Source organism: Sander lucioperca, chromosome 22 (assembly GCF_008315115.2).
Source record: "Sander lucioperca isolate FBNREF2018 chromosome 22, SLUC_FBN_1.2, whole genome shotgun sequence".
In the NCBI taxonomy this organism is placed as follows: Eukaryota; Metazoa; Chordata; class Actinopteri; order Perciformes; family Percidae; genus Sander; species Sander lucioperca.
The window spans coordinates 10,099,629-10,126,940 of NC_050194.1; the positions used below are offsets into that span (position 1 = coordinate 10,099,629).

The following is a 27,312-nucleotide window of genomic DNA, read 5'->3' on the forward strand; positions in this document are numbered from 1 at the left end:
GTATGGATTAAAGCTGCTTTGAATTCTGAGAATAACTGAATATAAAGATAGATTTCTATATAAATGTAGGGCCTTACAACACAATCCAGTTTATAGCACACAATTTACCTTAACACACAAAAGCATTCACTCAGTGTACATAGTGATATCAGCGTGTCCCTCACACTGCAGATAACCCAGCTGATAGTTAGATTAAAAGTCCATGAGAAAGTTCATGAATAAACAGAGCTACACAATCTTACACAAAAGTACATTTTTATTCAAGTACACTTAAACCGCTATGATCAAATATATTCTATCATAAACTAATGTGTCATGTCCTCTTGCAATGTAATGCATTTCTTGCAGTTTGACACTAGTTCTATCGCATGCATGTATGTGTGTTTTGTAAGAAAATGAGTCTGGAAGTGCAATTGATTAATAAATAAAAACAAAATGGCAAATAAAACCCAGAAAAGGACAGATATATGACATCTGAAAACATCATACATTCATTGACATCCAACACAAGCGAGCAGATTTTGAAATGATACTTTTGTTTAAGTGATTGCGTAGTCACAGACAAAATATGTCTGTAAGCAAATTAATAAAACACACTTTCCATTTTACAGTTGGTAACTCAGTGCCAGTGTAAAGACACACCTCTTCACAGTTCTTAATCTAATCATCTCTTATCTTCCAGATGTATGGGGTTACAAAGGTCGCTTATCAAATCACATTCTGCTGATGCTGCGAGTTTTCATAGCGGAACAGCTCCCCGACAAGGGCTTGATGGAGAATACGGGCTTCCTTTTTCCCCAATGTCTCCTTTCGCACCTCTTCTCCGGTTGTTGATTTTGGTGTACATACAGGTAACGCATGTCCAACAGTGGGGCAGTTTCACACTCAAAATGCCAACTGTGACAGACCTGAGGACACAGAACATGACCCGTTCTTGTAAATGACCACACATCAGACATTCCAACTGGGAGGATGGGTGGAAATATAAACATTTAAGACATGTAAGCAGGGCTGGGTATCGCCGCTGATTTCCTGAATTGATTCGATTGCAATTCACAAGGCCCCTGTTTGATACAATATCAATTTGATTAGGAATATTTTAGTTACAATACAAATTTTGCTTGGATTTAAAAGAGATTCTTATAAAACTAATGTTGCAAATTATACAAGGAACCCTCTAAACCTGGTGCATTATTAAAAAATATTAATAATAAGAATCGACCCCCCAAAAAAGTTACATAGAGACAGAAAAAAATTGTACAAGGGCTTTCTTTCGGGCAAGGTGTGATGCAGAGACTGTGAAAATGGCCATACCAGTTTTTCCCTCACCAAAATGTAGCCTAACTTTCGTGCGTTATTTAGCATAATATGGATTCCTTAGATCATCTAGTTTCATGATACCAATATCGTCACTCTAGATTTTTTTTACGGAGCCTCTTGAAAGATAGATCTCTATCTCTCTCTATCGATATCGCATCATTCAAATGAAGATCGATTTGAATCAGAAAATGGATTTCTCAAACCCAGCCCTACATATAAGTAACGCAAAGCAAATAAACCAACATACTGTATGGCGCAGAAGACCCTGAAACTGACTCATAGTTTCTTCTTTCCTACTACAGCTAACGTACCCAATTCATTTAAATGGAAGTGTAACATAACTGTGCATTACCCAGATTGAGTTTGTCCTTGGTGGCCCAGCAGATGCTGTAGTGTTGAAGCAGTTGTTGCAACAGCTCCTTCTCATCCAGGAACTCCAGACGCTCAATTCTGCAAGAAATAAAAGAAATATTTCATCATCTGTTCAGGATTGTGATCTTTCATGTCAGGCTATATACATATATGACATAATCATTCGGCAGGGTTTGCAACTGATGCACCAACACTCAAGCTTCTAAATTACCAGTGTGAAAATATATTTTGTATTTTGTTTGTTTCACCAAAGGGGATGTTTTAGTGTTTCAATTTCTACTGGTTGTTGATCAAAGTCAGTGCAAGTCATCAATCAGTAACACTAACTTTAAGGACTCATATTTAAAAAAAGTGAGTGTGCTATATAAATACTGTTAAAGTATCAAAACACTTAATCCACAGAGAAATGCACACAGCCCGTATTCCGAATTGTTGCCTTAAAACATGCAGTCAGGACTTCCGTACAATTGCGATGTCACAACTTTACTATATGTAGGTAGAAAGCGCTGCTACAGGGCCGTTAAAGTCATTCCCCAGCTGCAATGACTGAAGAGACTCAAGGCAGCGCAAATGTGGAAGACCTGGAAATGCTAACCAATCAGGGCAGACTGGGCTTTTTCGGGATGGGGGCTTCAAGAGACAGGCGCAAAAAAAAAAGGTGTTTCAGACAGACATTATAAGAAACGATAAGAAGAAAAAAAGTGTTTTTTTTAACATTAAAGCATGTAAGCATGTTCTAGTAGAAACTCAAAAGTGTGAACATTGAATGAGCATAATACGACCCCTTTAAGTCTGAGATACAGTATATAACTCCATTATTAAAACATTCCTAAATCAGAGTATAGGGGTATTCTAGCAATTTAGTTTATATTCCAGTACAGGACTCTCACAAATTTGGTGAGCTAGCGAGAGACAGATTAAAAAAAGAATAGCCACAATTGATGCAACAGAGGCTGAGATATTCTGATTTTTAGTTCCTATGGTTCAAGCTCCAAAAATCCAGATGCTACACTTCCCATAATGCAACTCTGTAACATCTTTGGTTGGACCCTCCGCCTGGTATATGCCCACTTCCTTTAAACTCCACACCCCCAGTTAATGACGCAGCTTTTATGTTAAAAACGTTTCTCCAAGCCAAAGCTGAGATACATCTGATGACTCTTAACAATCACACATGATACGATTTGACAGCAGGTGGTGAGAAGATAAATCTAAATCTAATGCATAAGACGATAATGTGTAGATGTGCAAAATGTAAATCTATCTATAAATTGCAGGAACATCTGTCTGTCTGTCTGTGTGTGTGTGTGTGTGTGTGTGTGTTATGCGCATATCTCTCTCGCTCCCGTTAGTCCGATGGATTTCAAACTAGGTGTCTTGCTACGGGCACGAGTAAGTGCAGTGCCAAGTTTGACGTTGTTTGGATTAGAAATGCAAAAGATATCGTTAAATATATATCGGTAAAAGAAGCACACATTGGCTTTTGCCCTAGCCGCTGGTCACTCCCCCTCTCGCACTGCACACTGTTTGAGCAGAGCGCAGGACAAGAGACAGAGAGGGTCGAAGAAAGCAGCAGAGCTTTGGCAGCTAAAATGTGAAATACATCTCATTGCGACTGTTGTGTGGAATAAGGTTGGCGAAAAAAAGGCGCTTCAGATTATTCCTTCACAGCGCTGTGCAATGCGAGAAAATCTCAGAGCTTAACTGGGCAGCCACAGCACTTTTCATCAGACTCAACCCGGGTTAATTAAGTCTTAAGTCTACTGCTAACTAATAACATTACCGTCGCCAAAATGCCCCCGCGAATCAAATCCCCTACTTCACCGTTAACTGTCAAGCCACTAAACCTGTATGGAAATTAACACCTCTGCTGAAATGTTAAATTCGTTAATGATCATACGATCTCTCTCTCTCTCTCTCTCTCTCTCTCTCTCTCTCTCAAAACACACATACACAGTCCGGTTCTGGTGGTTGATTAACGCAGATATGTGCTGTTTAGCTCTCATAACGGCCCGGGTGGGTTGCGCACTGCCATGAGTCTAATGTGTGATTACTACACATTTTCTTTTTTTAAAGATTATTTTTTTGGGCTTTTCCACTTTTATTCGACAGGACAGCTAGGTGAGAAAGGGGAGAGAGAGGGGGAAGACATGCAGGAAATCGTCACAGGTCGGATTCGAACCCTGGACCACTGCGTCAAGGCATAAACCTCTAATTATATGTGCGCCTGCTCTACCCACTGACCCAACCCGGCCACATTACTCCACATTTTCATTGTGATATTTTGTGATTACATTCTGAATCTGCGTTCTCTGTCAGGTAAATCAGAAAGTTAGTAGTAGGGTATACAGGGGAGTTGCATATGAAGTGGTTTGGGGTCCTTCTGTAAGTCATTTTGGGGTACAATTTGGTTTTGATGAATTCTACAAGCAGCAATACCACAGGCCAAGCAATCGGCCCGTTCCAAACAGGCACATTTTCAACGGGCACTGCACTAGTCCGACAAATACTGCCGCTTCTGTAGAACTGGATTAAATGGAGTACTAAGTAGTATTTTGGCCTGCATTACCTTCCCACATCATGCTGGGGGAGCATACTGTAGACCGTCATCATGTCCAGAGCATCAGCATGCTCCCAGCCTGTCTTAAGAAACCGCTCCTTCTGCAAACACACATTAAAACACTTTACTGATCTCTCGAACATCAGACCCTCCAATCATTCTTACAGTTTGGATATGACAGTTACTGGTCTCACAGAGCCGCTCAACTCATCAAAAACCTCGGAAAAACTATGACTTAATTGTTGATTTGGTTGTAAAAAATATTGCGTTTGAGTATTGGGGGTTACCTGAGATTCCAGAGACTGGCAGGCCTCCGCTCCTGCCAGGATGCACTGGCGACGCTGCAGGTTCTCGATCATCACCTGGCCAAATCGATCGCTCATGTTCAACTGGACACAAAGATCATGTTGAGTGGATGAAGCCATACGTTAGGCTGCATTATTAAATCTCAGCTCAAATGCACACGTTCTACTTCTGTCCATTTGAATACCTTTATATAAATATAAAACCCAAGATACTTGCATAAGGTGTCACATGAATAACAGAAGGCAACAACTGTGTTCTTTTGCTGTACGGGATGAAGTCACTGGTCTTGTTTACCTGTTCGTAGTTGATGAACATGGCGGTGTGGAAGGTTTCTGCAGCCCAGTGAACTACATTGGAGGACTGGGCGGGCGTCATGTAGACCAGCACACACTCAGACAGGAGCAGTGTGGGTAATCTGGGAGTGAGAACAGTAGTACACTTAACCACAACAACATAATCAGAAAGCACTCAGAGAGACTGTAACTCTACCAAGGCCAAACAAGCCTCTAAATCTGATATTTTAATTATTTGTTTTCATTTTTATAATCTTTTATTCTGTTATCTGGATCCAAACACGCATCAATGTTGAACATAATGCACATTTTCTTATTCAGCTAAGCACAGTCGAAAATAGTGAAATTGTTCATAAATCTTGCAGTGTTGAAAACATAAATGGATCAGGAGAGACTTTAAAGCAGTTCCCCTTTGCACCAAATTCCATTGAAATTTGTAATGTTTTTGAGATGTCTTGCTAATTACTAACAAAGAGACTAAAAACAACTGTCTCCTTATCATCTATGCAAAATCTATCATATCCACAGAGGAATATTACATTTTCACTCCAACCTTTAGTGTGGGCAGGCAGAACACAAACAAGTCTCTCGCTCTTAAACAATCAGGACTAATACAAAAAAAAAAAAAAAAAAAAAAAAACTACATTTACACATTCATTTACACATTCATATCTGGCAGCTTAATGAAAAAGAGAGCCTCACTCTTAGTCAAACTTCCCTGGATAAATAAAGGTAATAATGTGTGAGTTACGAGCTGGGGCCATAGAAAACATCCCATCATACAAAAAAAAAGGATATCTGTGCCATCCAACTACTTTAAAATAGCCATGTGGATTGGACCACTGCCACCTAAAAACATTTAGGAATCCAAACATTCAGCCCCTTGAAGTTTAAAAGGTGGCTTTAGGATGTTTGTCGTTTGCTCCTTCACAAATAACTCAATCCATGTCAGTTACGGTGGATTCTAGGGGTGTAAGAAATCGCGATAGTATTGCGATATTTTATTTTGCAATACTGTATCGATTTTCAAAAACGCAATATCGATTTAAAAAAAAAAAACAACTTTAAGTTTACGTTAAAAAATATTCATGTAAGACAGTGGTTCACGTTATTTTTATGTTTAAACCCCCTACCGCTAGATGGCTATGCTGAGACACACCACTAGTGTCCCTGCCTAACAGTGCCTAGCAGTGCCTGACTTTTTGCTAGAAGCTAACAATGTAGCTATGGCTGAACTTTGGCCTACTTATTCCTAGCATATAAAAAATTGCTCACTAAGAACCTGTGAACCACAATCCCAAACTGACAGTTTGATTTTCTGTGTACTGAATTGTTAACCTAAAGTAAACTTCTTTGACTTTCATGAACATCATGTCTTTTTTTTTTTAAATATTAGTTTTTCTAAAATTATACTTTAAAGAAATCCCAATATATCACCTTACGCGAAATACATTGCAATATATTGAATCGTGACCTATGTATCGTGATACGTGTCGTATCGCCAGATTCTTGCCAATACACAGCTCTAGTGGATTCCAATAGTTTCACAATGGAACAAATTATCAAAACCTCCACAGAAATGTCTCAAAATGTGCTTGAATACACTGCTTACATGTCATGCTACCACTCTCCTTGAAGTCGCATATTTAGCAATATCTTAGCCACATTTCAGGTCACCAGGAGGTAGAGTGTTTGATACTCATAACATACATTTTCGGTGGGGTATCTTTTCAAATTGGGCTCCAGACGTCAGAAATGATACAGTATCTGCATTACAGCCATACAGACGCTCACTCGAGTGACTCGGTTATCTAGAGTTACTCACTGTGAGAAAACACAGAGATAAGCTTCAATTCTTGGATTTCTAAAGACATGCTGGGAAAACTGATAACTGACAGATGGACTTAATCCACCAAAATAAAATATCAACCTCGGGTTAGTATACGCTTTCTTCCAAAACTGAAATCGTTTGCCTAGCATGACTAGTATGAAGCATGAAATTGAGATAAAACTAAGATGAGAAAAATATATCTTCACATACTCTGGATTAAGCTGGAACTTTTTCAGTTTTTCATCCAAATTAGAGATGTCTCTGAGGTCTGCTCCAATGATACAGTAACGGTCAGAGTCAAGGCTGTGGGCATCTGAGCGAACAAAAAACAAAAACACACATTGTGAGGACGTTGGAAAAGATACTAAACAGCCCCACAGAAAGAGTCCCTGACCTAAACCACATAGATATTAATGATTGTAACTTTTGTTCATTACCTAGTAGTAAGGAGTCTGTTGAGTGGGTTTCGATGAGAGGTTTGGATAGGGGCGGTTTTGTCCTAGTTAAAGAAAAAAAAACACCATTAAAATTCATAACCCAAACTGCAAAAATAAACTTGGCTAGCTACACTACAATCAGGCATTTTACATGCTATACTATCTGTTGATAGTTCAATGCTACTAAAAGCATAATATACAGTGGCTTGCATAAGTGCTAAAGTTGACTAAAAAGAGGAATAAAAAACAATCTTTTGGAAATTGATCGTAATGCCTTAATTAAAAAAAATATGAAAAATCCAACCTTTAAGGAGACCAGTTTTCTTTGTGAATGAATAATTCACAATGAATTGTATGTGCCATACATGAACCAGATCAGCCACAATCTACATCGTAGAAGATCTGGTTTTGATGGTTATATATTATGCAATACCTCACTGCATTCAAAATGCATATTGATGAGGAAAATCTCATTTGAATTTAAGCTTTAGGTAGTTAGTATAACTGTCATAAAGAAGTACAAGTGCACAAGTGTTTTTTTTTCCTTCTTTTTTGGTATTGCAATGTCGGGTCAAGATCAGTAGAGGGAGACAGAGCTACATGTACAGCTGCTGTACGAAAAAAATCAAGGAACAGTGGCAGTGTGTTTATACTGCATGTTATCACATGTATGTAAGGATGTCTATTATATATTATATGTAAATTCACATTAAGCTCAACATAACTTAATAATATCCTAGCAACTGAGTGTATGTAATCTATACATACAGTGGCTTGCATAAGTTTACACACCCATGCTAAAGTTGACTAAAAAGAGGAATAAAAAAACATCTTTTGGAAATTGATCTTAATGCCTTAATTAAAAAAATAGGAAAAATCCAACCTTTAAGGACGCCAATTTTCTTTGTGAATGAATAATGTATCGTAAATAAATAAATGTTCTTCCTTAAAATACAGGGGGCATAAGTAAGACCACCCTATGTTAAAATCCCATAGCGACAGGCAGATTTTTATTTTTAAAGGCCAGTTATTTCATCGATCCAGGATACTATGCATCCTGATAAAGTTCCCTTGGCCTTTGGAATTAAAATAGCCCCACATCATCACATACCCTTCACCATACCTAGACATTGGCATGGGGTACTTTCCATAAAATCATCTCTCAATGCAAATCAAACCAGCTATTAGGCTAACTGAAATGAAACCATTTTTACTGATCTTGACCCGACATTGCAATACCAAAAAAGAAGGAAAATACTTCTTTATGACAGTTATACTAACTACCTAAAGCTTAAATTCAAATGAGATTTTCCTCATCAATATGCATTTTGAATGCAGTGAGGTATTGCATAATATATAACCATCAAAACCAGATCTTCTACGATGTAGATTGTGGCTGATCTGGTTCATGTATGGCACACGCTATGGGGGATTAAAAATAAATTAATAATATTAATAATAATAATAATAATAATAATAATAGTTAGCATGGTCGTCTTACTTGATATAGTGTATTTTCCTGGCCACAACTGTTGGAAAGTCAACTTCAAAGAACTTCCGTGGCATGAGGTTTTCATCCTATAAAACACACACACGCACACACGCACACGCACACACACACACACACACACACACAGAGTATTACTTTGAGGATAGTCCAGTGTATGTGCTGCAAAAAGCCACATCAGACCAATGGTGAGTCACATTTACAGCAGAGTCCTGGCAGTGAGCTGCAATGCTGCAAACCTTAAGTCTCCAAAACGTGGTGTCCAGCCCAGCACCCAGGTTGATTACTTGACAGTCACACTCTGCTTTCCTTATAAACGCGTCAAGGAGATGGTTAACTCCTTGAACACGGGCATAGTAACCTGTCAAATGAGATAAGGAGACAGTAAAATAAGCTAATAAAACACACACATGGGCTACGTCACATACAAATAGACATTCCTTAGACCATTGTGCAATGCAGCTCAGCAATGTAGCATTTTAAATACTATCATTAGGGGTGTTGAAGTGAATTGTATCGATGCATTGCGATGCAGACCTGGACGATTCTGCATCGATGCAGTGACAGACCATAATCGATTATTGCCTAATGGTGTTTCTTGTTTTCGGTCACTGCCTTTTTTTGTTTTTGCCTATTGTCTGTCTGCTGTGTTCAGACTTTGAGGAAGTGTCTATTTTAAGAGCAGATACGATACAAAGCAGAGTGTCCCCAAAGGAAAACATCTGTTATATCTAAAAAAAAATATTTGCTTATCTCACCCCTGCAAAATGCGATTGTCAAGCAGATTTTATTTTTTTTTGTACGAAAAAGTTAAAATTCTCACGTGCAATTTATATAATAAAAGATCGATACTTGTCTATCGATACCGTACTTGACATGGAAAATATGGTGATACCATGCTGTATCGATTTTGATCCCCGCCACTAATCACTATCACTAATGAGATCACAAACATTACAGCTGACAACTTCTCACCAACCACACTGTAAAGGGAGGTGTTTATAGCTGGTCAAATAGACAGTTGTCATCACTACTTTATGCACTGCCTGCACACGTTTTTTTTAACCTTTAGTATGGCGCTTATGAGGGACTTGCTGCAGACGAGATGTTCATTTCATGTACTGTTGATCTTGTGACTTGTAGTTCCACCCTGAAGTAAATATGATGATGACATCATGATGACAGGACTCAAGTTACCAAGTTAATGAGTTACTTAGGAATAAAGTAAAAATGTGTGTGAAAGAATAGTGTATCACTCACCTCTATTGATTTCAGGTGCCTTCCGCTCCCCTACAGATCTTACAAAATACTGGATATAGGGGTCCTTCCAGTAGCTTTTACTGGTAGCAAACCTAGTATATGAATTATAAATGTGATGAAGAGGGGACATACATATTTCAAGCTCTAATGAAACAACATTTTTATTATTATCATTTAATCAAATTACCCCTTGAAAGTTCTGCTGATTGCACTAAGGATTTAAGACCCAGCTCTATTATATCTGTGTACTTTTCTGCTCTATTTTTGGTTTTGCTGTCTGTGTGGTATATGTGGTATGTGGTCATACTAGTAACTTACATAAATTACAACTGAGATCTTTCATTTAATGTTGGAAAACGTTACTTGATTACTATGTACTATAACGTTAAAGTAGTAGGTTAATTGTTTCATGCAGCATTACCTTAAATATGCATTTACTACTTCACTTCTTATCTTAAGTCACCTTAACATGATGCAATTAAAGCCAAAGGAATGTAAAGTTAAACTTTGCTGCTGCATATCCTGCTGTTACCTTTTGCATATAGTTGCATCGTCACAGGTCGCCCTCACTGCTTCATCAGCAGTATCCGAGTCTGTGAAGGGTTGCCGAGCCGCCATTAATGATCCTTTTTCTATCGTTATGTAGTTAACATTAAAACTGTAAGCGTTGTCTAACCTCGTCCCCCTGCTTTACACTGGCTAGCTACAACAAGCTAACTGGCTAGCTCCATTTTGACAGGTGCGTGTTATTTAACGAAACGGGGAAGAAGAAGAATAAAACTATGAGCGTAGTCGGGTTGCTCAACTACTTGTGTATAGTAAACAAACTACGAGTTGGGTGGAAATACGCAGAATTTAAAGAGGGAGTAATATTTTTCCTAATAACAACTCGTAGCAAAAAATGTAAGAACACTTCCGCCCATATGATAAATACTTCCGGTTCGTATTTTTCAGATTAAAAGTATCACAGCAAAAGTTCTCATTTTGCACACGAATAAAATAAACCTACCACACAATCCCAGCAGTGTTTTTTTAATGTAAAATATGTGTCTAAATTATAAGCCAATTGCACCTCCATTTATGTCTGAGGTGCTCATTACTGTTTTGCACTAAGCATCATCTTTTGGTAGGCAGAAATAAGCGGTTTTAGCCTTGCAACAGTATTGACCTGAAATTGACCAATATTGTCATTAAACCTGCCAAAGCAAAGACAGATGGTTTGTGGAGTCTGTCTTATAGATACTTACCATGTGTATGTGACGATAAAGTACCTTTACCTTTACCTTACATTACTTGCTTAGGGTCACTTTGGTTTCTGAATGGCATTTACATTTAAGCCATTATTTGTAATGATTATTTACCCTCTTCTTGTCTCTGTTAGTAGGTATCTTAACCAAATTCAGAATACAGAAAACGGAGGTTAAGAGATTTTGCTGTCAGAAATCTACTAAACTAGTAAACGATGCACCAGAATCAGCTGACCACCTCCATCTGTTTTATTCTGAAGAGAGCAAAGACAGCAAGGATGATATAAGTGAAAACACAAAGGGGGAACACATTAAAAAGGCGCAGAACAGTGACAGGACATTCATCAAATCCCATGTGAAATATAGAATTCAAAGTCACTCTGGCACATTTCCTCGCAAATTTTGTGGGGAAATCCTGCCATTATAAAGCCAACCTCATTGAGGACGCCTTGTGTCCCTCTGACAATCAAGAATTCCTGTGTGGCATCTGTAGAGTGTGTCTGAATCTCTCAAGAGAACATGCAGCATGTACAAAGCCACATGAAAGAGAGAGAGACCTGTCCTTCTTGTGGAAGAATCTTCAGCAGCTTTATTAAGAATACATTTGAGGATCAACACGGGGGAGAAACCATACAGCTGCAAAGCCTGCGGCAGAGAATTTTGTAAGACCTCAGCTCTGAACAGCCACATACAGAACCATACAGGCAATGTCATACGTGCTTCATGGACTGTTGCACATGTTGGCTGTACACAAAATGTGTGTCTCCAATAATATATGAAATCTGACATTGCATTATTTTGACCCAAGTAATTGGGAAGCTGACAACCAGCTTCAATCTTCCAGAGGCATAATGCATTTGGCCTCTGACAGAAGCCTGTCTGAGTCATTTTACTGCATGCTATCAGTGAAAAAGAGTGTACTGACTCTTGTTTCCAGTAAAATGTTTTCACTGGTACTTTGTCTTTGAAATCATCTGATTTGATATAATACCATAATTTCCAGAACATTGTATGGCCATATTAAGAATGGTAATCTGGGTTTTTGGTCTCAGATAAATCAGTGTTCAAAAAGTGTCCAAAGTGTCAAACAATTTGTTCCACATAATATCAACACATTGGAGATGGTAAAATGTTTATCTTTAGTCTGGCATACTTTATAATGGATTTATATAGGATTAACAAATCAAAACAGCTACTGTAAGTGTTTAGAGGTGATCATTGTGTAGTTTGTAGCTTGTACTGGGGACTATAGCATATTGTAATATTAAATCTGACTTTCTTCTCTCGTGGCCCATTATGCTTTTTGAAATATAAAGTAGCCTACTGTTTCTGAATTTAAATGCATGATATATTTTACACATATTTGATAATTTTTCTAGCATTGCCACCGAGTGTCTGCAATCAAAATGATTTGAGCTCATATTATTATTCCATTTTCCACTTTTCAGGTGTGGATCTCTGACAGATTTTCTGTATGATGCTGCTGACTGTCACACTGATGCATCAATCATTACAATTGTGTGTAGAAATCTAACAGAAAGTCTTCATTATTCATTCAGAAATGATGGGTAACTTGATTCCAGTGTGTGCAAGCAATTATTACCAATTGTTGCATGTTACCAATACACTGGCAGATAAAGTGTGCACCCCTACCTTTTTTTTGTACAATTATAATGTAATAGTATAATTTTGAGCTATGCTAGAACTTTTATTTAGTATTTCCTTGTCAATGCAAAATATGTTACTTTGCTCATTATCTGATATGGTATGCACTTTGCAAAACAGGAGCTTAAGCCTAGCTTTTTACATTTTTTTTAAATTTTAAACTTTTTACACTAATTTAAAAAAACAACAACTCATATGCTACTTTGTTAGAGTTCAACCAACAAAATAAGCAACATTAGGAATGCAGGATTTTTAATTCGGCAGTATTTTTTATGATGCCACTTTTATTTTATTATCATTGTAGTACAGGAGTTTTTCCATCAGTTCTACAGTGCTCCATATCTGAGCGGGGTTGTCCTGTCAGTGTCCAGGGGGAGGTGGTGCTGTCTGGCAGATGCTGCTGTGCACTAACGTTACTTCCTCTGCTCTCTGTGTGCTGGCAGTGGCAGAGGTGAGCCGCTGCTGCCTGCTGTTCACTCGGCCCCTGCTCTGCTCTGCTCTGGTCTGGGAGAAAGCGGCCGACGGATTATCCAGTTCGGTAACGTTAGCTCGTTGGCTAACGGGTCAAGACCGCAACCGAGAAGAGCCATGAAAAGCCGCTGGAGCCAGTGAAAGCTATTCAGGGCTTATTTCGGGACTTTAATGTACGGAAATATACAAAGAAGGAGGTTCGCGGATCATGCCGTCGCCCCCAACGGGAACTTTTCTCTAGAATTTCCACTTGGGAAAGGCTAGCTCAGGGGCTAGCGAGGCTACAAACTATTTTTAATTGGCTTTGGGCTCAATGGCTCCAGCTTGTTTTTCCCTGTCATAGCGACAGCTTGGGAAATTAAAACAGGGAGAGGCCCTGTGAACTTCATGACAAACCAAAGCCCGGTTTTGAAGCGTAACTTCGGAAGACTAGACTGACAAGGGACCGAAAATGAAGAAGCAGTTCAATCGGATGAAACAGCTCGCCAATCAAACAGTTGGCAGGCAAGTATTGAAGTCAGCGTTGTTTACTGTTCTCCAGAAAGCTAACGTTAGCAAACGCACTTTCTTTTGGTCTTTCTCACCTGACCTCCAAGGCTTCTCAGTTCAATTTAACTGTTAAACGTCCCCTATACTTTTCCTTAGCTTGCTTCCTATCAGTCATGGCAATGAAATGAAAAGAGAAAATCACATTATCAAATGTAACAATCTAATCAGTTGGCTGTGTAGACAGACCGTCTTTCATGTATGAATCACTTGATTTTAATGGCTGAAAACAAGCTTTAAGGACATGCCACTTAAATTAAATAAAAACTTGATGTGGGAATGCTTTCCTTGATGTGTGCAATACTCCACACTGCTCTCTGAACCCAGATGTCCTCAACAACAACACAAGTATCACAAAAATGCTAGTTACCCAACAGGCCAAATATTGTCAAAAGTTACAAATATTATAAACCCCTTTTCACGGCAGACATTTTGATATGTGATATTAGGAAAAGCACAGGTGTATTCAATAACATTAATGATAGCTGCATTCCACTTAGGGGAGGTCCTGGTATTGTGCATGCTGGCTCACTGGAGTAGATACTGGGACACTTATTAAAACTGAGCCATCTTTAATGTTATCTTTTCCTACTATGAGAAGTCAAAATGTGTACTGTGAAACAGATCTATTGGGATAACACTGATTAGATATAAGCTGATAACAGACACCAAATTATGACAATATATTGGGGCCAGACCTTTGCTGTCCAGTAAATGGGGGGGGGGTGTAACAGGACTAATATGCTGCAGAAGTGGATGAGCTGTTACACTATACTCTGCACCATAAAGAAAGGTTCACTTTGAATCCGTGCTTATAAAGTTGCAGTAAGAGCCTTCTCCATTTGTGAAACACTAGACGCTCAGCTTCAACCAGACATCAAACTTAAAACATATAAAATGGATTAATGTGTGTAAGTGATGGATAAGTGTCTGTCTCCACTCCAAGCATTCTCTCCCTCTGAACTCATAACACACTGCTGTGTCTGAGCTATTAAGTGAATGAATCCACCCTCTGAAAATATATAAATCCGAACAATGATGATGCATTCAGCAGTGTTTAAGCTTATTAACTAGAGCCACCATGCTGCTGTGTGATGACACACAGTGTCCCTCTGTGACTGGATATCTAAAGTAGCATGGCTTCCAGCCTGGCCTTGTGTGGACAGGAGGGCGAGACACACCAAATGATGTTTTCATCATGACAGTTTGGCTCTCATGATGTGTGGCATTTTGTGTGTATGTCTATTTTGTTGTTGTCAATGACAGTGTGTGTTTATGGTAGCCAACAGTGTTTGGCACCTCAGGCGGACAGCGGGTGCGCCCGAGTACTGTCTGAATGGTAACAGATAAAGCTACCAACAGGCTGAAAACAATAATGTGTCATTTCGAATTAGGCAAAGGCAGCGTTGCCACATAGATTATAGTTTCCACATTTAAAAAGCATGAAATATTTCCGTGTTAACATAGAATTTCAGTTGCCTTTTATAGGTAGAGAAAAGTTGCTTTATCTTTGAGGACAAGATGCTGCTAGAATAAAAAGGCATAACATTTGCAATGTAAAAAGTATAGCTCTATGTATTTATTAAAGCAGGATGTGTGGGCTATGGCCTTTCATCAGCGGTACAAACTTTTTTAAGAAATTACTTTGGGCTCTGGTACTTTGGGGCACAGCTGGAATACTCATAATTTCCTCACTGCAGTATACCAGCAGTAAATTAGAACCGAAGACAATGTAATGCAGAAAACAGACGTGTGTGTGTGTGTGTGTGTGTGTGTGTGTGTGTGTGTGTGTGTGTGTGTGTGTGTGTGTGTGTGTGTGTGTGTGTGTGCGTGTGTGTGCGCGCGCAATGCATGCAGTAGTGCCTTGCTCGTGTCTCTTGTATACTCATATAGGGTTAAACCCTCATGCACTCATATACATGGCCTTCTGAATAAGCGTGCATACTCTGCTTTGTCCATTAAGTTTGTGCCTGCTTGTGTATCTGCATCTGCAAAAGTTTGGAGTGCAAAGGCCCTCTCAGCTGCCCCCTGGGTTCCTGTGATTGTGCAAAGCCAGAACACTGTGTCCAGCATGCAGCCGCTCTGAGGAAGTCTCTCCTTCTTCTTCTGCAAACAGGAAACTGCCTCCCAGAGACGGCGCTTTCTAGAGAACAGGAGAGAGAAATCTGGGGAGATTGATGTGGAGAGAGAGAGTGTAACTGAAGTGCAGGGAAAAAAACAGCATGTGACTCATGCCAGGGAACATGTCAAGGATTTTTATGTCTTTGTGGAAGCAAATTTCAGTTTGCCATCTTTTAACTCTCTGGCCCTATAAATGCATGTTTGCTGCAGGTTAACATGGTCAGATAGTTAACCCCTTTTAAAGAAGATGGCATATACGTAGGGTATCATAGGCTATAACCGATATCTGCATAAAGATAAACTAACAGTCATGTTCCACAGACTGAGAATAAGCTCATTATTCTGCACTTTAAATGTGATGTTACGTTTGCTTTTAAATTGTCTCTGTTTTGCTTGTGACAGTGACATCACCACTGACTATCCGGAAAACCGCCTTAGATAAGTTTTTCTGTAGCTGAGGAAGGTGTTTGATAATCTTCCAATCAAGAAGTATGGACAGAGGCTTCTAACAATAGGTGGTCCAAAGGTAAAGGGTACAATGGTCAAGAGAAGGAGGAGGCCTTATAGCTGTCGGACCTAATAAGGTGAACCAACAAAACACATATCTGAGATTATTTGGGGCGCCTGAACTGTTAAAATTGTCTATCAAGCTTAGTTCATTATCTCGCTTTACTGGCAACTAGTAGAAGTCACTCTGCAGGTTGGTTGCAAACATTTCAGAGTGGCATTTTGTGATAAATTGCGTTTCCCGCCATGTTCTATAATGGAGGTTCCCTGCCTCGCCTGAAATAAGGAGGGCCTCCATAGTTTTTAATTTTCAGGAAAATATGACGCTACAGCCACTTAGCATAAAGACTGGTAACAGGATAGATGCTAGAATGGAGTCACCAAACAAAACTAGCATACCGTGCAAGTGTCAACACTTGGGCCTCAACTTGATTATTTGAACCCTTTTACAAATGCTTTGAGTTTAGCTGGGTTGGTTGCCACGTTAGAGTAACGCCAATCAATTCATCAATACAGACATGAGCTTACAGCAATGTGATGAATGAATCTCTTTTAACTACAGGTGCCCCGTTCTGTAGCTCAGTGGTTGCCAAAGTGGGGTCAACAAAACCACAAATGGTTGAATTATCAAACCCCTGTACTTCAACCGAGAGATGTGACAGAATATATACAGTTGCATCATTTTGCCATATCTAATAGGGGTGGGGGGAAATAATTGAAAATTGTATATATCGTGAATTCTTTACCCTAGAATTTGAAGTTTTTTTGTTTGTTTTTTTCAACCAATGATTCACCTAAATACTTTCTGTTTATACGGTACCGCTCATCATAGACGGATATGATATGATGTATTTTGTGCATTTTCTGCTTTCGGTCTGTTTTGCGAAAGCAGAAAATGCAGAAAATATATGTTCTGTACTTCTTTACAAATGAAATCAATTTCAGACTGACTGACATGTGATGTGCATTCTTCTTAGAAAACAATTTTTTTTAGAAATGTCTCATGATATATTGTTTCTAGAAGTGTATTATTCAACTTTTGTTTTGGTTAAAGAAGGAAAAGAAAATCTCAATACTATCGAATGGCAAACCTTCTAGAATCGCAATAAATGAAAATCACAATACAAATCGAATCATGAAAGAATCGAATCGGGACAAAAGCATATCGTCCCAGCCCTAATATCTAAAAACAACAAGGTTCTTTCTGGCACAGTGTTGTGCTATCTAATGTGGACCTATTGTATTTGGAAGTCCTTGATTCACTCAAAGGGGAGTTGTGTTGAAAAGCCACTTTCCCCACAGGGATCAGCACAATGTCACTGTTGAATTAACCAAGACAGGTGACTCTGGGCGTTCTCCCTGTGTCTCACCAGGCCAGTGCCTCAAGAACAAAGATGCGTGTCAGCTGGGATCCCTTTGTGGTGCTGCTAGTGATAGACGAGACCTACAGTATGAGCCAAGGCTGCTGTTGTCTGTCTGCTGTCAAAGTCACTTTTGCTTTCCTTCTAATTTCTAAATTAGTAAGGCAGAAACATGTGGCATGACTATGGCAAAAATGAGGATGTTATAGTTATTATAATCATGATAACATCAATATGCCTCAGTTACAGGAAGCTAACGTACTATTGGGCTGTCTTCCAAACCAAAGTATCCTCAACAAATGGTGACAGTGTTTATGAAACTGAACACATCTCATGTTCAAAGGATTTTTTAAAATAATGTTTGAGAAATTGTCACGATAATAGAGCTGAAACTATTTGATTAAAATGAGTTGCCGACAATTTTGATAATTGATAAATTATTTGAATCATATATTACACAAAAATGTGAACTATTTGCTGATTTGAGCTTCTCAAATGTGAGGATTTGCTGCTTTTCTTTGTCTTATACGACCGTGAACTAAATATCTTTGGGCTCTGGCTGTTTAAGGACATCATGGGGTGTTTTGGGAACGTATTATCGACTTTTGTTCAATTATATCAGTGTTTTCCCTAGTTTTGTGGAAGATGTATTTGGCATAGAGTTTAGAGGTCCTTCCCTTAAGAAAATGTTAACATTTGTCAAACAAAAGAAATGCAATTACACATCATTTTGGATACAATTTATTATCATCTTTGTGTCTAAAATGTTGGAAAAGCTAGAGCAGATAATAAATAAATAACACTCAAAAAGCGTAAAGACAAAACATGCTAAAGAAGTCCACTGGGGAGCAACCGCAATCATTAGATCTAAATGATCAATGAGTTTTACATTCATTCAGCTTAGGTGGTGCCCAGAACGGCTTTGGTGCTGCTCCTAAATGCTTTATAATGGAAGGGAAAACCCTGTATATATTTATTAATTGTTAGAACATTGTGCCAGGAAGCAAGCAGCCTGCCTTGTACTGATGCACAGGTTTAGCTTAGCCTCGCATTATCTTTAATCTTTTGCTCGTTCTTGCCCAGGTCTAATGTAAGAGTAACAGCTCACATAATCAGCCGCATTACGGAGGTTGTATGACTTGAGTCACTCTATTATTCTCCCAGCTCCTTTTATCTGGGTCCAGTATCCATTACCTTATGCGTTAAGCTGCCAACTGTTGCAGCCATGAGAGGCAGACCCTCCCTAATTTTCAGCCCGCTGATTGTGTTGGGTGGCCGCTAACAGCCGCTCTATTGTGCTTATGGCTGCAGTATTCACTTACTCCCCTTTCCACTTTAATAGTAGATCGCCATGGTTACCATTCTGATGTAGTTGCCGCGGCTGTGCAGCGAGGATCTCATGTTGTTAAGAAGTCACATGCGGTGCACAGTGACACACTTTCTGTAAAGGCTGCTGCTCCGGTGAGGCACGATGGGGTCAGCTCTATTCGCTCTAGGTCAGCTGATGGCGGCAAAACAATTGTTGTTTGTTGTTGCTCGTCATCACAGCCTATTTTTATTTTTTGCCTCTGTGACACAGTGCTTTTTTGTGTTTTTTTTTCACACGAGTGAAAGCATAATAAAAGTGTTGCTTTTATTATGCTATTAATCTAAGTGTCTTCACGTGTGTTTGGATCATTCAATTACATCCAGGTTAGGGCAATATTTGCAGATGCCATGGAAACACCCACACCAGGTTCTCTTGCTCACATTAACGTCCGTAAGCAGAGCTCAATTAATAGTGAAAAGCCTGTTATGTTAGCTCCATTATTCTGGCATAGTCCTATTTGCTTGTATCCTGTAGTCTGTTAAAAATCCCCTTGGATGTAAGATCAATTAGCAAATAGATAAGTGAAGTTATTTGTGTGCATATAAACATACTCAATGAGCAAAGTGCACAGGCGGTGTATGATCCATGGGCGTGCATTCATGACAGGATAAGTCTGCTTGATGTATGCACTGGTTTTTAAGATTAGGTTCATGACAGGACCACATAAAGAGTTCATCAGCATGTAGACTACACCAGAACATGGATTCCATATTGTGGCTTTATAATAACGCTCTGCATGCGTGTGTGCATTACAATGTGAGTGTGGCTCACATTTTTTTTTCTGCAGCTAGCTGGAAGTCTTGTCTGTAGGTTTTTGTGGGTTATAGGTCCACACTCGCTCACCCACATGGCTGTGGCTGTCCTCCAGAAAAAAATCTTTCCATTCATTCCCGGCCGTCTAGATTATTCTGGTTTGGCACTTTTAGGAGTCTTTAACCCCCCCCCCCCCCCCCCCCCCCAAAAAAAAAAAATCTCTGTATTTGTATTTCTTTCCTTCGAACCCCCAAACTATCATCTCGTCTCTTTCTGTTTCTCCCGGCTCCCTGCCGCTGTGTTTTAAATTGAAAGCAGCTGTGACAAGGTTACTATAGTTCATAGAGAGCAGTTTTTGGAGGAGGGCCCAAGCTTCGTTTAGAGCTCAAGTTTCCCAAAATGCAGGCAAGCCACTGTCTACACGTCACTTCAGTCGGAAGGCTGAACTTGCACTTGGAAAAGTTTGCACATTAGTTATACACAACAATACCTGCATTGTCTTCATTGTGCGCAACAGTAAAGAGAGAAAGTTTGTTCTACGCTATACGTTTAAAAATCCATGTAACATGTGGCCGGGTTAGTTCAGTGGGTAGAGCGGGCGCACATGTACTGAGAGGTTTATGCCTCGATGCAGAGGTCCAGGGTTCGAATCCGACCTGTGGCGATTTCCTGCATGTCCTGCAAGCCCAAAAAATGATCTTTTTTAAAAAAAAAAAAAAAAAAAAAAAAAAAAAATCTAATTATTATGTGGAACACTTGACTACTTCTCCAGGTAATTTACTTACACATAATTTTATACACCGTCTGATGTTGTGTGCATGTCTTGTACCCCGACTCGTGTTCGGGAAATTATTCATCTTTAAATCTTTGTTTAGCTGTGATGCAAGTCCTCAGGATGAACTGAGATATCTGAGCCAATACAGATAAAATTAAGTGTTTCCACCATCAGTTCATTACAGAACATTCATTAAGTTATGGCTCACTGTCAACTCATTTCAGCTCCACATCAATCTTTGGCCTCATGTTATATTGGCAGTTACCCTGAGTTGAAGTATCAGAATTGGCATCAATGGAGTAAAAGTTGGATCGGTGCATCAATTCTCTGATGAACAGGCCGATAAAATAAGTGTTTGCCCTCCTGCATGTGCACGATTGATGTAGTAGATGTATTTGCTTCATAATATAACATCTGTACCTGCAAAAAATAACAGTACAGCAGCTGTTAAAGTATCCGTCTGCTAAACGAGTCTGTCTTATAGTTAGACAGTAGAGCTGGCCAATATGGAGAAAATCAAATATCAAGATATTTTTTACCAAATATCTTGATATTGTGGCGATATTGTAGGGTTGACAATTGGTGCTTTTACAAAATATTTACACAATGAGATTTTTGATCAATAATCATCAGTAGTGTGGATATAATGACTAAGTTGGGTAAAGGCAAATAATAGAACAGCTAGAACAATCTGGTAAGTTCAGAAAATGACATCACTTGACTGTAATGCAGCCTTTAAAACCAGGAAAAGACAACACTTGTGTCATATCATGATATTACGATATCCAAAATTTAAGACGATATCACATACTGATATGATATCGATATATTGTCTCCAGTCACCGACCATCTTGACTGCAGAGTTGCCCCCCAGTAGCAAGGAGAAGGTGTTGATAAGCAGTAGGAGCTGAGTCTGTGTTTTCCCAGTCTTCTCCCTTTAAGTGAATATAATCTGTCTGGCTTCTTCAAGTCTAAGTATTAGTTTGCTATTAATAGGCTCAGGCAGTACAGGGCTGCTTGGCTGCCCTGTGCACCATGAGCCTTGCTAGCTGTAGCTTAAAGAAATCAAAAGTCGTTGTGCAGCAGAAACCATGCCTTCTGTGTGATTTAGTTTACCAGATTCTTTGCGTTTGTAATGTTTTATAATGATCAAATATAATTCAAGCTTGTCAATTCATGACTTTAAAAAACAACAACAACTTCATGCAGCAGTGTAGTCTGAAGAGAGACATGTTTCCCCCCAGCCTGTTACTAGGCTGGTTGAGCCATGGCAACAAACTAGAGAGACTCACCCTCTCTGAAAACATTCCCACGGATGCCCAGGTCAATACCTGTCACTATTTTAGTGTTCAAGCTTGAAACCAGTCTTTCAGGCGCGGTGTCATTTGTCTCGCAGATATTTTCACAGTGAAAGGTGTACACAACTATGTGCTCTGGTTGTCTGTCAGTGCTAATCTGTGTGCTCTTTGTTGTTTTTTTCTCACTCACAGAGCGGAGAAAACAGAAGTCCTCAGCGATGACCTCTTACAGGTAAATCATTAATCTGACTGTAGAGCTCTGACCAGCTTAACAGTGGAATGGCTGCATCTGTTGGGCAGTGGCTATGGGTACATGGTACAGATTTTGTCCCTTCTGAATCAAACCAGTTTGGTTGACAAAGCTCCCAAAGTATTTACATGTGGGATTAAATTAAGTCATTGGAAAAGTCATCAAACTGTTGACAAGCAGTCCCCCATGCCTGTTTTTTTACCACCTGTAATTTTCTGTTCCCAAAATTTTCTTTTTTCAGAGTTTTCTTTTTTTCCCAGGAAATTCTGCATTTCAAATTCTGCACTCTGCATTTACTTGTCCTAATATTACAATATGACCAGTATTGGATGCAGAACACCAAAACAGTATGCACTTTTTATAACATGCAACAGAAACCCAAAGAAGGTTAAAAATCAAGGACAACTGGACTTGGTTAAAGATGCTCGAAGAAGTTTGGTCTCTCATGCGAGAGACTGATCAGTTCTGACTGAACGGTAGGGGAGGGAACCTCTGTGGGGTGGTTGTCCAGATGATTGATACCGCCTCCTTCGTTAGTGCTCTTGGCTGTTGTAACGACAGTGGTTATGGTCGTTGGAAACACCATAGGCCAAGTCTGAACGACCATCGTTGGCATTCAAATGTGAGTGTTTGTTAAGTTTCCTGGGAAGAGATGAAATGTCTTTGAGCACCTTTTAACCAAGTCCAGTTACCCTTGGTTGTTAACCTTCCTTAGATAACTATGACATGGATGACTGAGAACCTTCACATCATACACACCACCCCGAAACCTGCGGTCCTCAGATGCTGGCCTGCTCTCCGTTCCCCACACCAGACTCTCTATCTTTGGAGACAGAGCCTCGTCCCTCTGGAACACCCTCCCTGCAGATATCTGCAATGCTACATCCCTGGACATGTTTGAAAAACTCCTCAAACACCACCTGTTCACCACAGCCTACAACCTCCCTTAGTTTAGCTTAGCCCCAGTAATTCTGTAAAGTGTCCTTGGGTTTTGTGAAAGGCGCTATATAAATAAAAGAATCAGAAGATGCAACATTTAGTCTAGATTTCAACTTCAACTTTCAACTTTATTATCCCAAAGGAAATTTGATCTGCAGCAGGCATCAAATCACATCAAGGATCGTGACAAACATAACATTTTGACAACAGCAACAAATAACAGAAAGATTCCACACCACAAATGAAAACAAGGTACACCTGCCATACTGAACCAGAAGCTACAAAACAAGCTAAAAACATTAGAAACAGCACAGTAAAACAATGCATGTTAAGTGCTGTACAGAGACAAGTAAAAAAATTGAATGGCATAAATGAATAAGCAATCCAAACTAATCCATCTAACACGGATACACATAAAGCAAGCAAGTTAATGAAGTAAATTAAGCTTCTCAATGGCTACAGGGATAAAAGAAGCCCTGGCATGCTTTGTGTTGCCTTCTTGTTCTGGGCATTCCTTCTTTAGGAAAGAGTCAGATTGAAGCCTAAAGAGCAGCAGGACCATGTGCTGAAAAAGCCTAAAAGTATGCAAGTTTTCATGCCAATTAAACAGCAGCTGATTAGATCTTATAGACTTATTAGATCCTCCTCTCAGGTTGAAGATCGCTAATCAGTGGGTGTAGCGCTTGGTTCAAATTTGCGCTCATGGGAATGTTGCTGACACTTCTATAGCAACAATTAGGGCTCAACGAGCTGCACCGAAGTCAGTGAAGCTGTGGATGTACCTATGCACGTATGTCTAATATAGCTCCATGTGTGTGTGAAAGTCACTGGTGCAGGGATTTCCCCTGGGGAAAATCTCCAGCCCCTGAACCTGTCTGAGGTACACAGCAGGTGGGGTTGAGACAAATTATTGGCTGCTCAGCAAAGACATTCCAGGGATAAAGATTGTCTTTGTGTTTTAAGTATGAATGGGAGGTGTCCTAGATGTTAAAACAAACTCCGCTGGCTTTGCATTACTCTTTGAGAACAGCCAAGGCCACAATGTCCGACACCCTTTATTGTTGTTATTCTTCTCCCCATCCTCTTTTGTAGCCTGTGCATAAATAGACAGCACTAACATAACATTGAATGCCTTATTCTCTCTCAGGTGTTGTGAATATGGGCCGTATACGGGCAAAAATATATTTGAGCGACAGCTAGAACATCTGACTCAGAGCCAGCATGAGTTGTGTAATGCAAGCGGACAAGCAGTGACTAACCGCTTAGGGTGCTTTTCACCGAGGAGATGACGTTATATTATGACTGACAAGTGACTTTCACTGTTCCTCAGAGACACAATTGTTCTGCCTCTGTCTGGAAATCAGCCTGAGACTGAGACGTTTCTCATTTCATAGGAACATTGCTGTCAGATGAAGGTAAAGGGAGGGAGGGAAAGAGAGATTGAAATCACTCGACCCCTTAATCATGAGACGGCTGTGTCGCTCCTCGCCCTCAAAACCAAAACTCTGTTTACACTGAAGAAAAACTCATCCTGGAATATTTGTGCAGTGTTTGTCTATGTAAGCTATTTTTGACTTTTAGTTTAAATTTAGTGGCCTCACTTTTGCTCAGCCTCCCCTTTCTTTTCCCACTTTTTCTTCAACCACACTCCACAACAAAATATTCTTGGTTTCAATTAAATTTTATTATCAAAATAGTATCAAAGTAGTAGTAGTATCAAATCACAACAAGAGTTAATCTCAAGACACTTTACAGGTAGGTCTAGACTCTAGACCATACTCTATAATTTACAAAGACCCAACAATTCCAGTAATTCCCCCAAGAGCAAGCATTTAGTGCGACAGTGGCGAGGAAAAACTCCCTTTTTAGGTAGAAACCTCGAGTTGTGAGGAAAACTTCCTTTTAGGGAGAAACCTCGGCCAGACCCAGGCTCTTGGTAGGCAGTGTCTGATGGTGCCGGTTGGGGGTGTGATGAACAGTGGCAATAATAGTCACAATAAAGATAATGGAACTATGACTTGAAATAGTAGTTGTAGTAGTTCGTGGCGTAGGGCACTGCAGGGCATTACAGGGCGTAGCAGGGCATTGCAGGGCGTAGCAGGGCACGGAGCAGGACCATGGCGACAGCTGCAACCATGATTTAGGTGCCACCCTAATCCAAGGAAAACTGCGTGGCGAAAAAACATAAGGACTCAGGGGAACAAGTGGAGCTAAGTTAGTAACAAGCATTTCTGGGACATGGATGCACACAGATGGAAAGAGAGAGGACAGAGGAGCTCAGTGTGTCAGTCTAAAACTATAACAGCATAACTAAGAGCAGGTCCAAGGCAAACCTGAGCCAGCTCCATAAGGGTTGGTAGATGAATCTGACGACTGAAGAGAAGCAGAGAAGAGAAGGGGTGCCGTGTCTGCAGCTATCCACCCTCCCCCGCCAGTCTAGGCGAACGCTGCAACTCATCACTCCCTAACTATAATCTTTATCAAGAGGAGAGTTTTAAGTTTACTCTTAAATGTGGTGACGGTGTCTGTCTCCTGAACCCAGACTGGGAGCTGGTTCCACAGGAGAGGAGCCTGATAGCTAAAGGCTCTGGCTCCCATCCTACTTTTAGAGACTCTAGGAACCTCAAGTAACTCTGCATTCTGGGAGCGTAGTGCTCTAGTGGGAAAATAAGGTACTATGAGCTCTTCTAGATATGATGGCGCCTGACCATTAAGAGCTTTGTAGGTCAGGAGAAGGATTTTAAATTCAATCCTGGATTTTACAGGAAGCCAATGCAGAGAAGCTAAAACAGGAGAAATATGATCTCTTTTCTTAGTTCTTGTCAGCACATGCTCTGCAGCATTCTGGATCATCTAGAGAGTCTTAAGGGACTTAGAGCAACATGATAGTAAGGAGTTACAATATTCCAGCCTTGAAGTAACAAATGCATGGACTATTTTTTCAGCATTGTTTTGAGACAGGATGTGCCTAATTTTGGCAATGTTATGCACATGAAAAAAGGATGTATCCTGATCAAAAGTAACTCCAAGATTTCTGACAGCAGTGCTGGAGGCCACGGCAATGCCATCCAGAGTAGCTATATCTTGGATAATGAGGTTCGGAGGTGTTTAGGGCCCAGCACAATAACCTCGGTTTTGTCAGAGTTTAACATCAGGAAATTGTAGGTCATCCAGGATTTTATTTCCTTAATGCGTGCTTTAAGTTTAACTAACTGATTGGTTTCGTCTGGCTTGATTGATAGGTATAATTGGGTATCATATGCATAACAGTGAAAGTTAATGGAGTGTTTCCTAATAATATTGCCTAGAGGAAGCATAAGGTGAATAGAATTGGTCCAAGCACTGAGCCTTGTGGAACGCCATGGCTAACTCTAGCGTGCCTCGAGGATTCATCGTCAACATTAACAAACTGAGATCGATCTGATAAATAAGACTTAAATCAGCTTAGTGTGATTCCTTTAATCCCAATTAAATGTTTCTGTAACAGGATGCTATGGTATTGTAATATTCACAAGTACAGTCTCTGTGCCAACATGCACTCTAAATCCTGACTGAAAATCCTCAAATAAACTATTGTTATGTAGAAAGTGACATAACTGATTAACGACTACCTTCTCAAGGATCTTGGAGAGAAAGGGGTTATTAGATATTTACCAGGATTTTCACACAGTACTCTTCCTTTTAATCACTCCCATTAAGGACTGAATGATTAATTGCATTTGCAATTAAATTGCGATATGTTAAAATTAGATTTTCTAATCGCAGAGGCTGCGATTACACCCTTGTCACGTGACACGCGAGAGTAAAACAGTCTGCAGAGGAAGTTTCTGCAAACTGTCACGTATTGTGCAAAACGTGCCTTGCTAATGTTGCTACCTCACGGGGCAACACCACTAACCTGTATCACCACTTAAAAAAACACCACAAAGCCATGTACGATAGTTGCATGGCTAAAAAGCCTAACACCAGGGTGTCAACTGTCAAGTAAGTGAAATACCACCCGACAGGGATCACTGACCGCGTAACTCCATATGAACATACTTCAGTAACAGAATGTGGAAATTACTCAAGCAGTAAGTTTATCGCGAAAGAAAGGATGCACATCAGTACTGTGACCAAGCCTG

At 39.8% G+C, this 27,312-nt stretch overlaps 2 protein-coding genes across 6 annotated transcripts in view; one reads left to right on the forward strand and one right to left on the reverse strand.

The window, feature by feature from the left end:
• Window positions 1–238: 238 nt before the first annotated feature.
• Window positions 239–10,821, reverse strand: lcmt1 (leucine carboxyl methyltransferase 1). The gene is made up of 11 exons (XM_031291407.2): window positions 10,419–10,821; window positions 9,887–9,978; window positions 8,866–8,987; window positions 8,621–8,697; window positions 7,120–7,181; window positions 6,893–6,995; window positions 4,853–4,973; window positions 4,540–4,641; window positions 4,262–4,353; window positions 1,673–1,770; window positions 239–908 (listed from the first exon to the last, which is right to left on the reverse strand). Exons 1-11 carry the CDS (start codon window positions 10,502–10,504, stop codon window positions 886–888), a joined length of 978 nt encoding a protein of 325 aa, XP_031147267.1. The 5' UTR covers window positions 10,505–10,821; the 3' UTR covers window positions 239–885.
• A 2,348-nt stretch (window positions 10,822–13,169) lies between these two features.
• The window catches only part of arhgap17a (Rho GTPase activating protein 17a), a 36,940-nt gene continuing 22,797 nt past the window's right edge, over window positions 13,170–27,312 (forward strand). For 3 of the 5 annotated variants that reach the window (XM_031291328.2, XM_031291329.2, XM_031291331.2), the window contains exons 1-2: window positions 13,171–13,773; window positions 22,192–22,231. In XM_031291328.2, the coding sequence (XP_031147188.1) occupies window positions 13,721–13,773; window positions 22,192–22,231 (93 nt within the window). In that variant the 5' untranslated portion in view covers window positions 13,171–13,720. Of the gene's footprint in view, window positions 13,774–22,191; window positions 22,232–22,263; window positions 22,309–27,312 lie in introns of those variants that run through there. The other 2 variants (XM_031291332.2, XM_031291330.2) reach the window with 2 other exon arrangements.

Bases quoted from the DNA above. Each gene is read 5' to 3' on its own strand.
- lcmt1 (XM_031291407.2), bottom strand. From the start codon at position 10,504: ATGGCGGCTCGGCAACCCTTCACAGACTCGGATACTGCTGATGAAGCA. The intron at 4,354-4,539 runs GTAACCCCCAAT...GTGTGTTTGCAG, and splicing joins GCCAGTCTCTGGAATCTCAG to AAGGAGCGGTTTCTTAAGAC. The intron at 909-1,672 runs GTAATGCACAGT...CTGTGTCCTCAG, and splicing joins CAAGGACAAACTCAATCTGG to GTCTGTCACAGTTGGCATTT.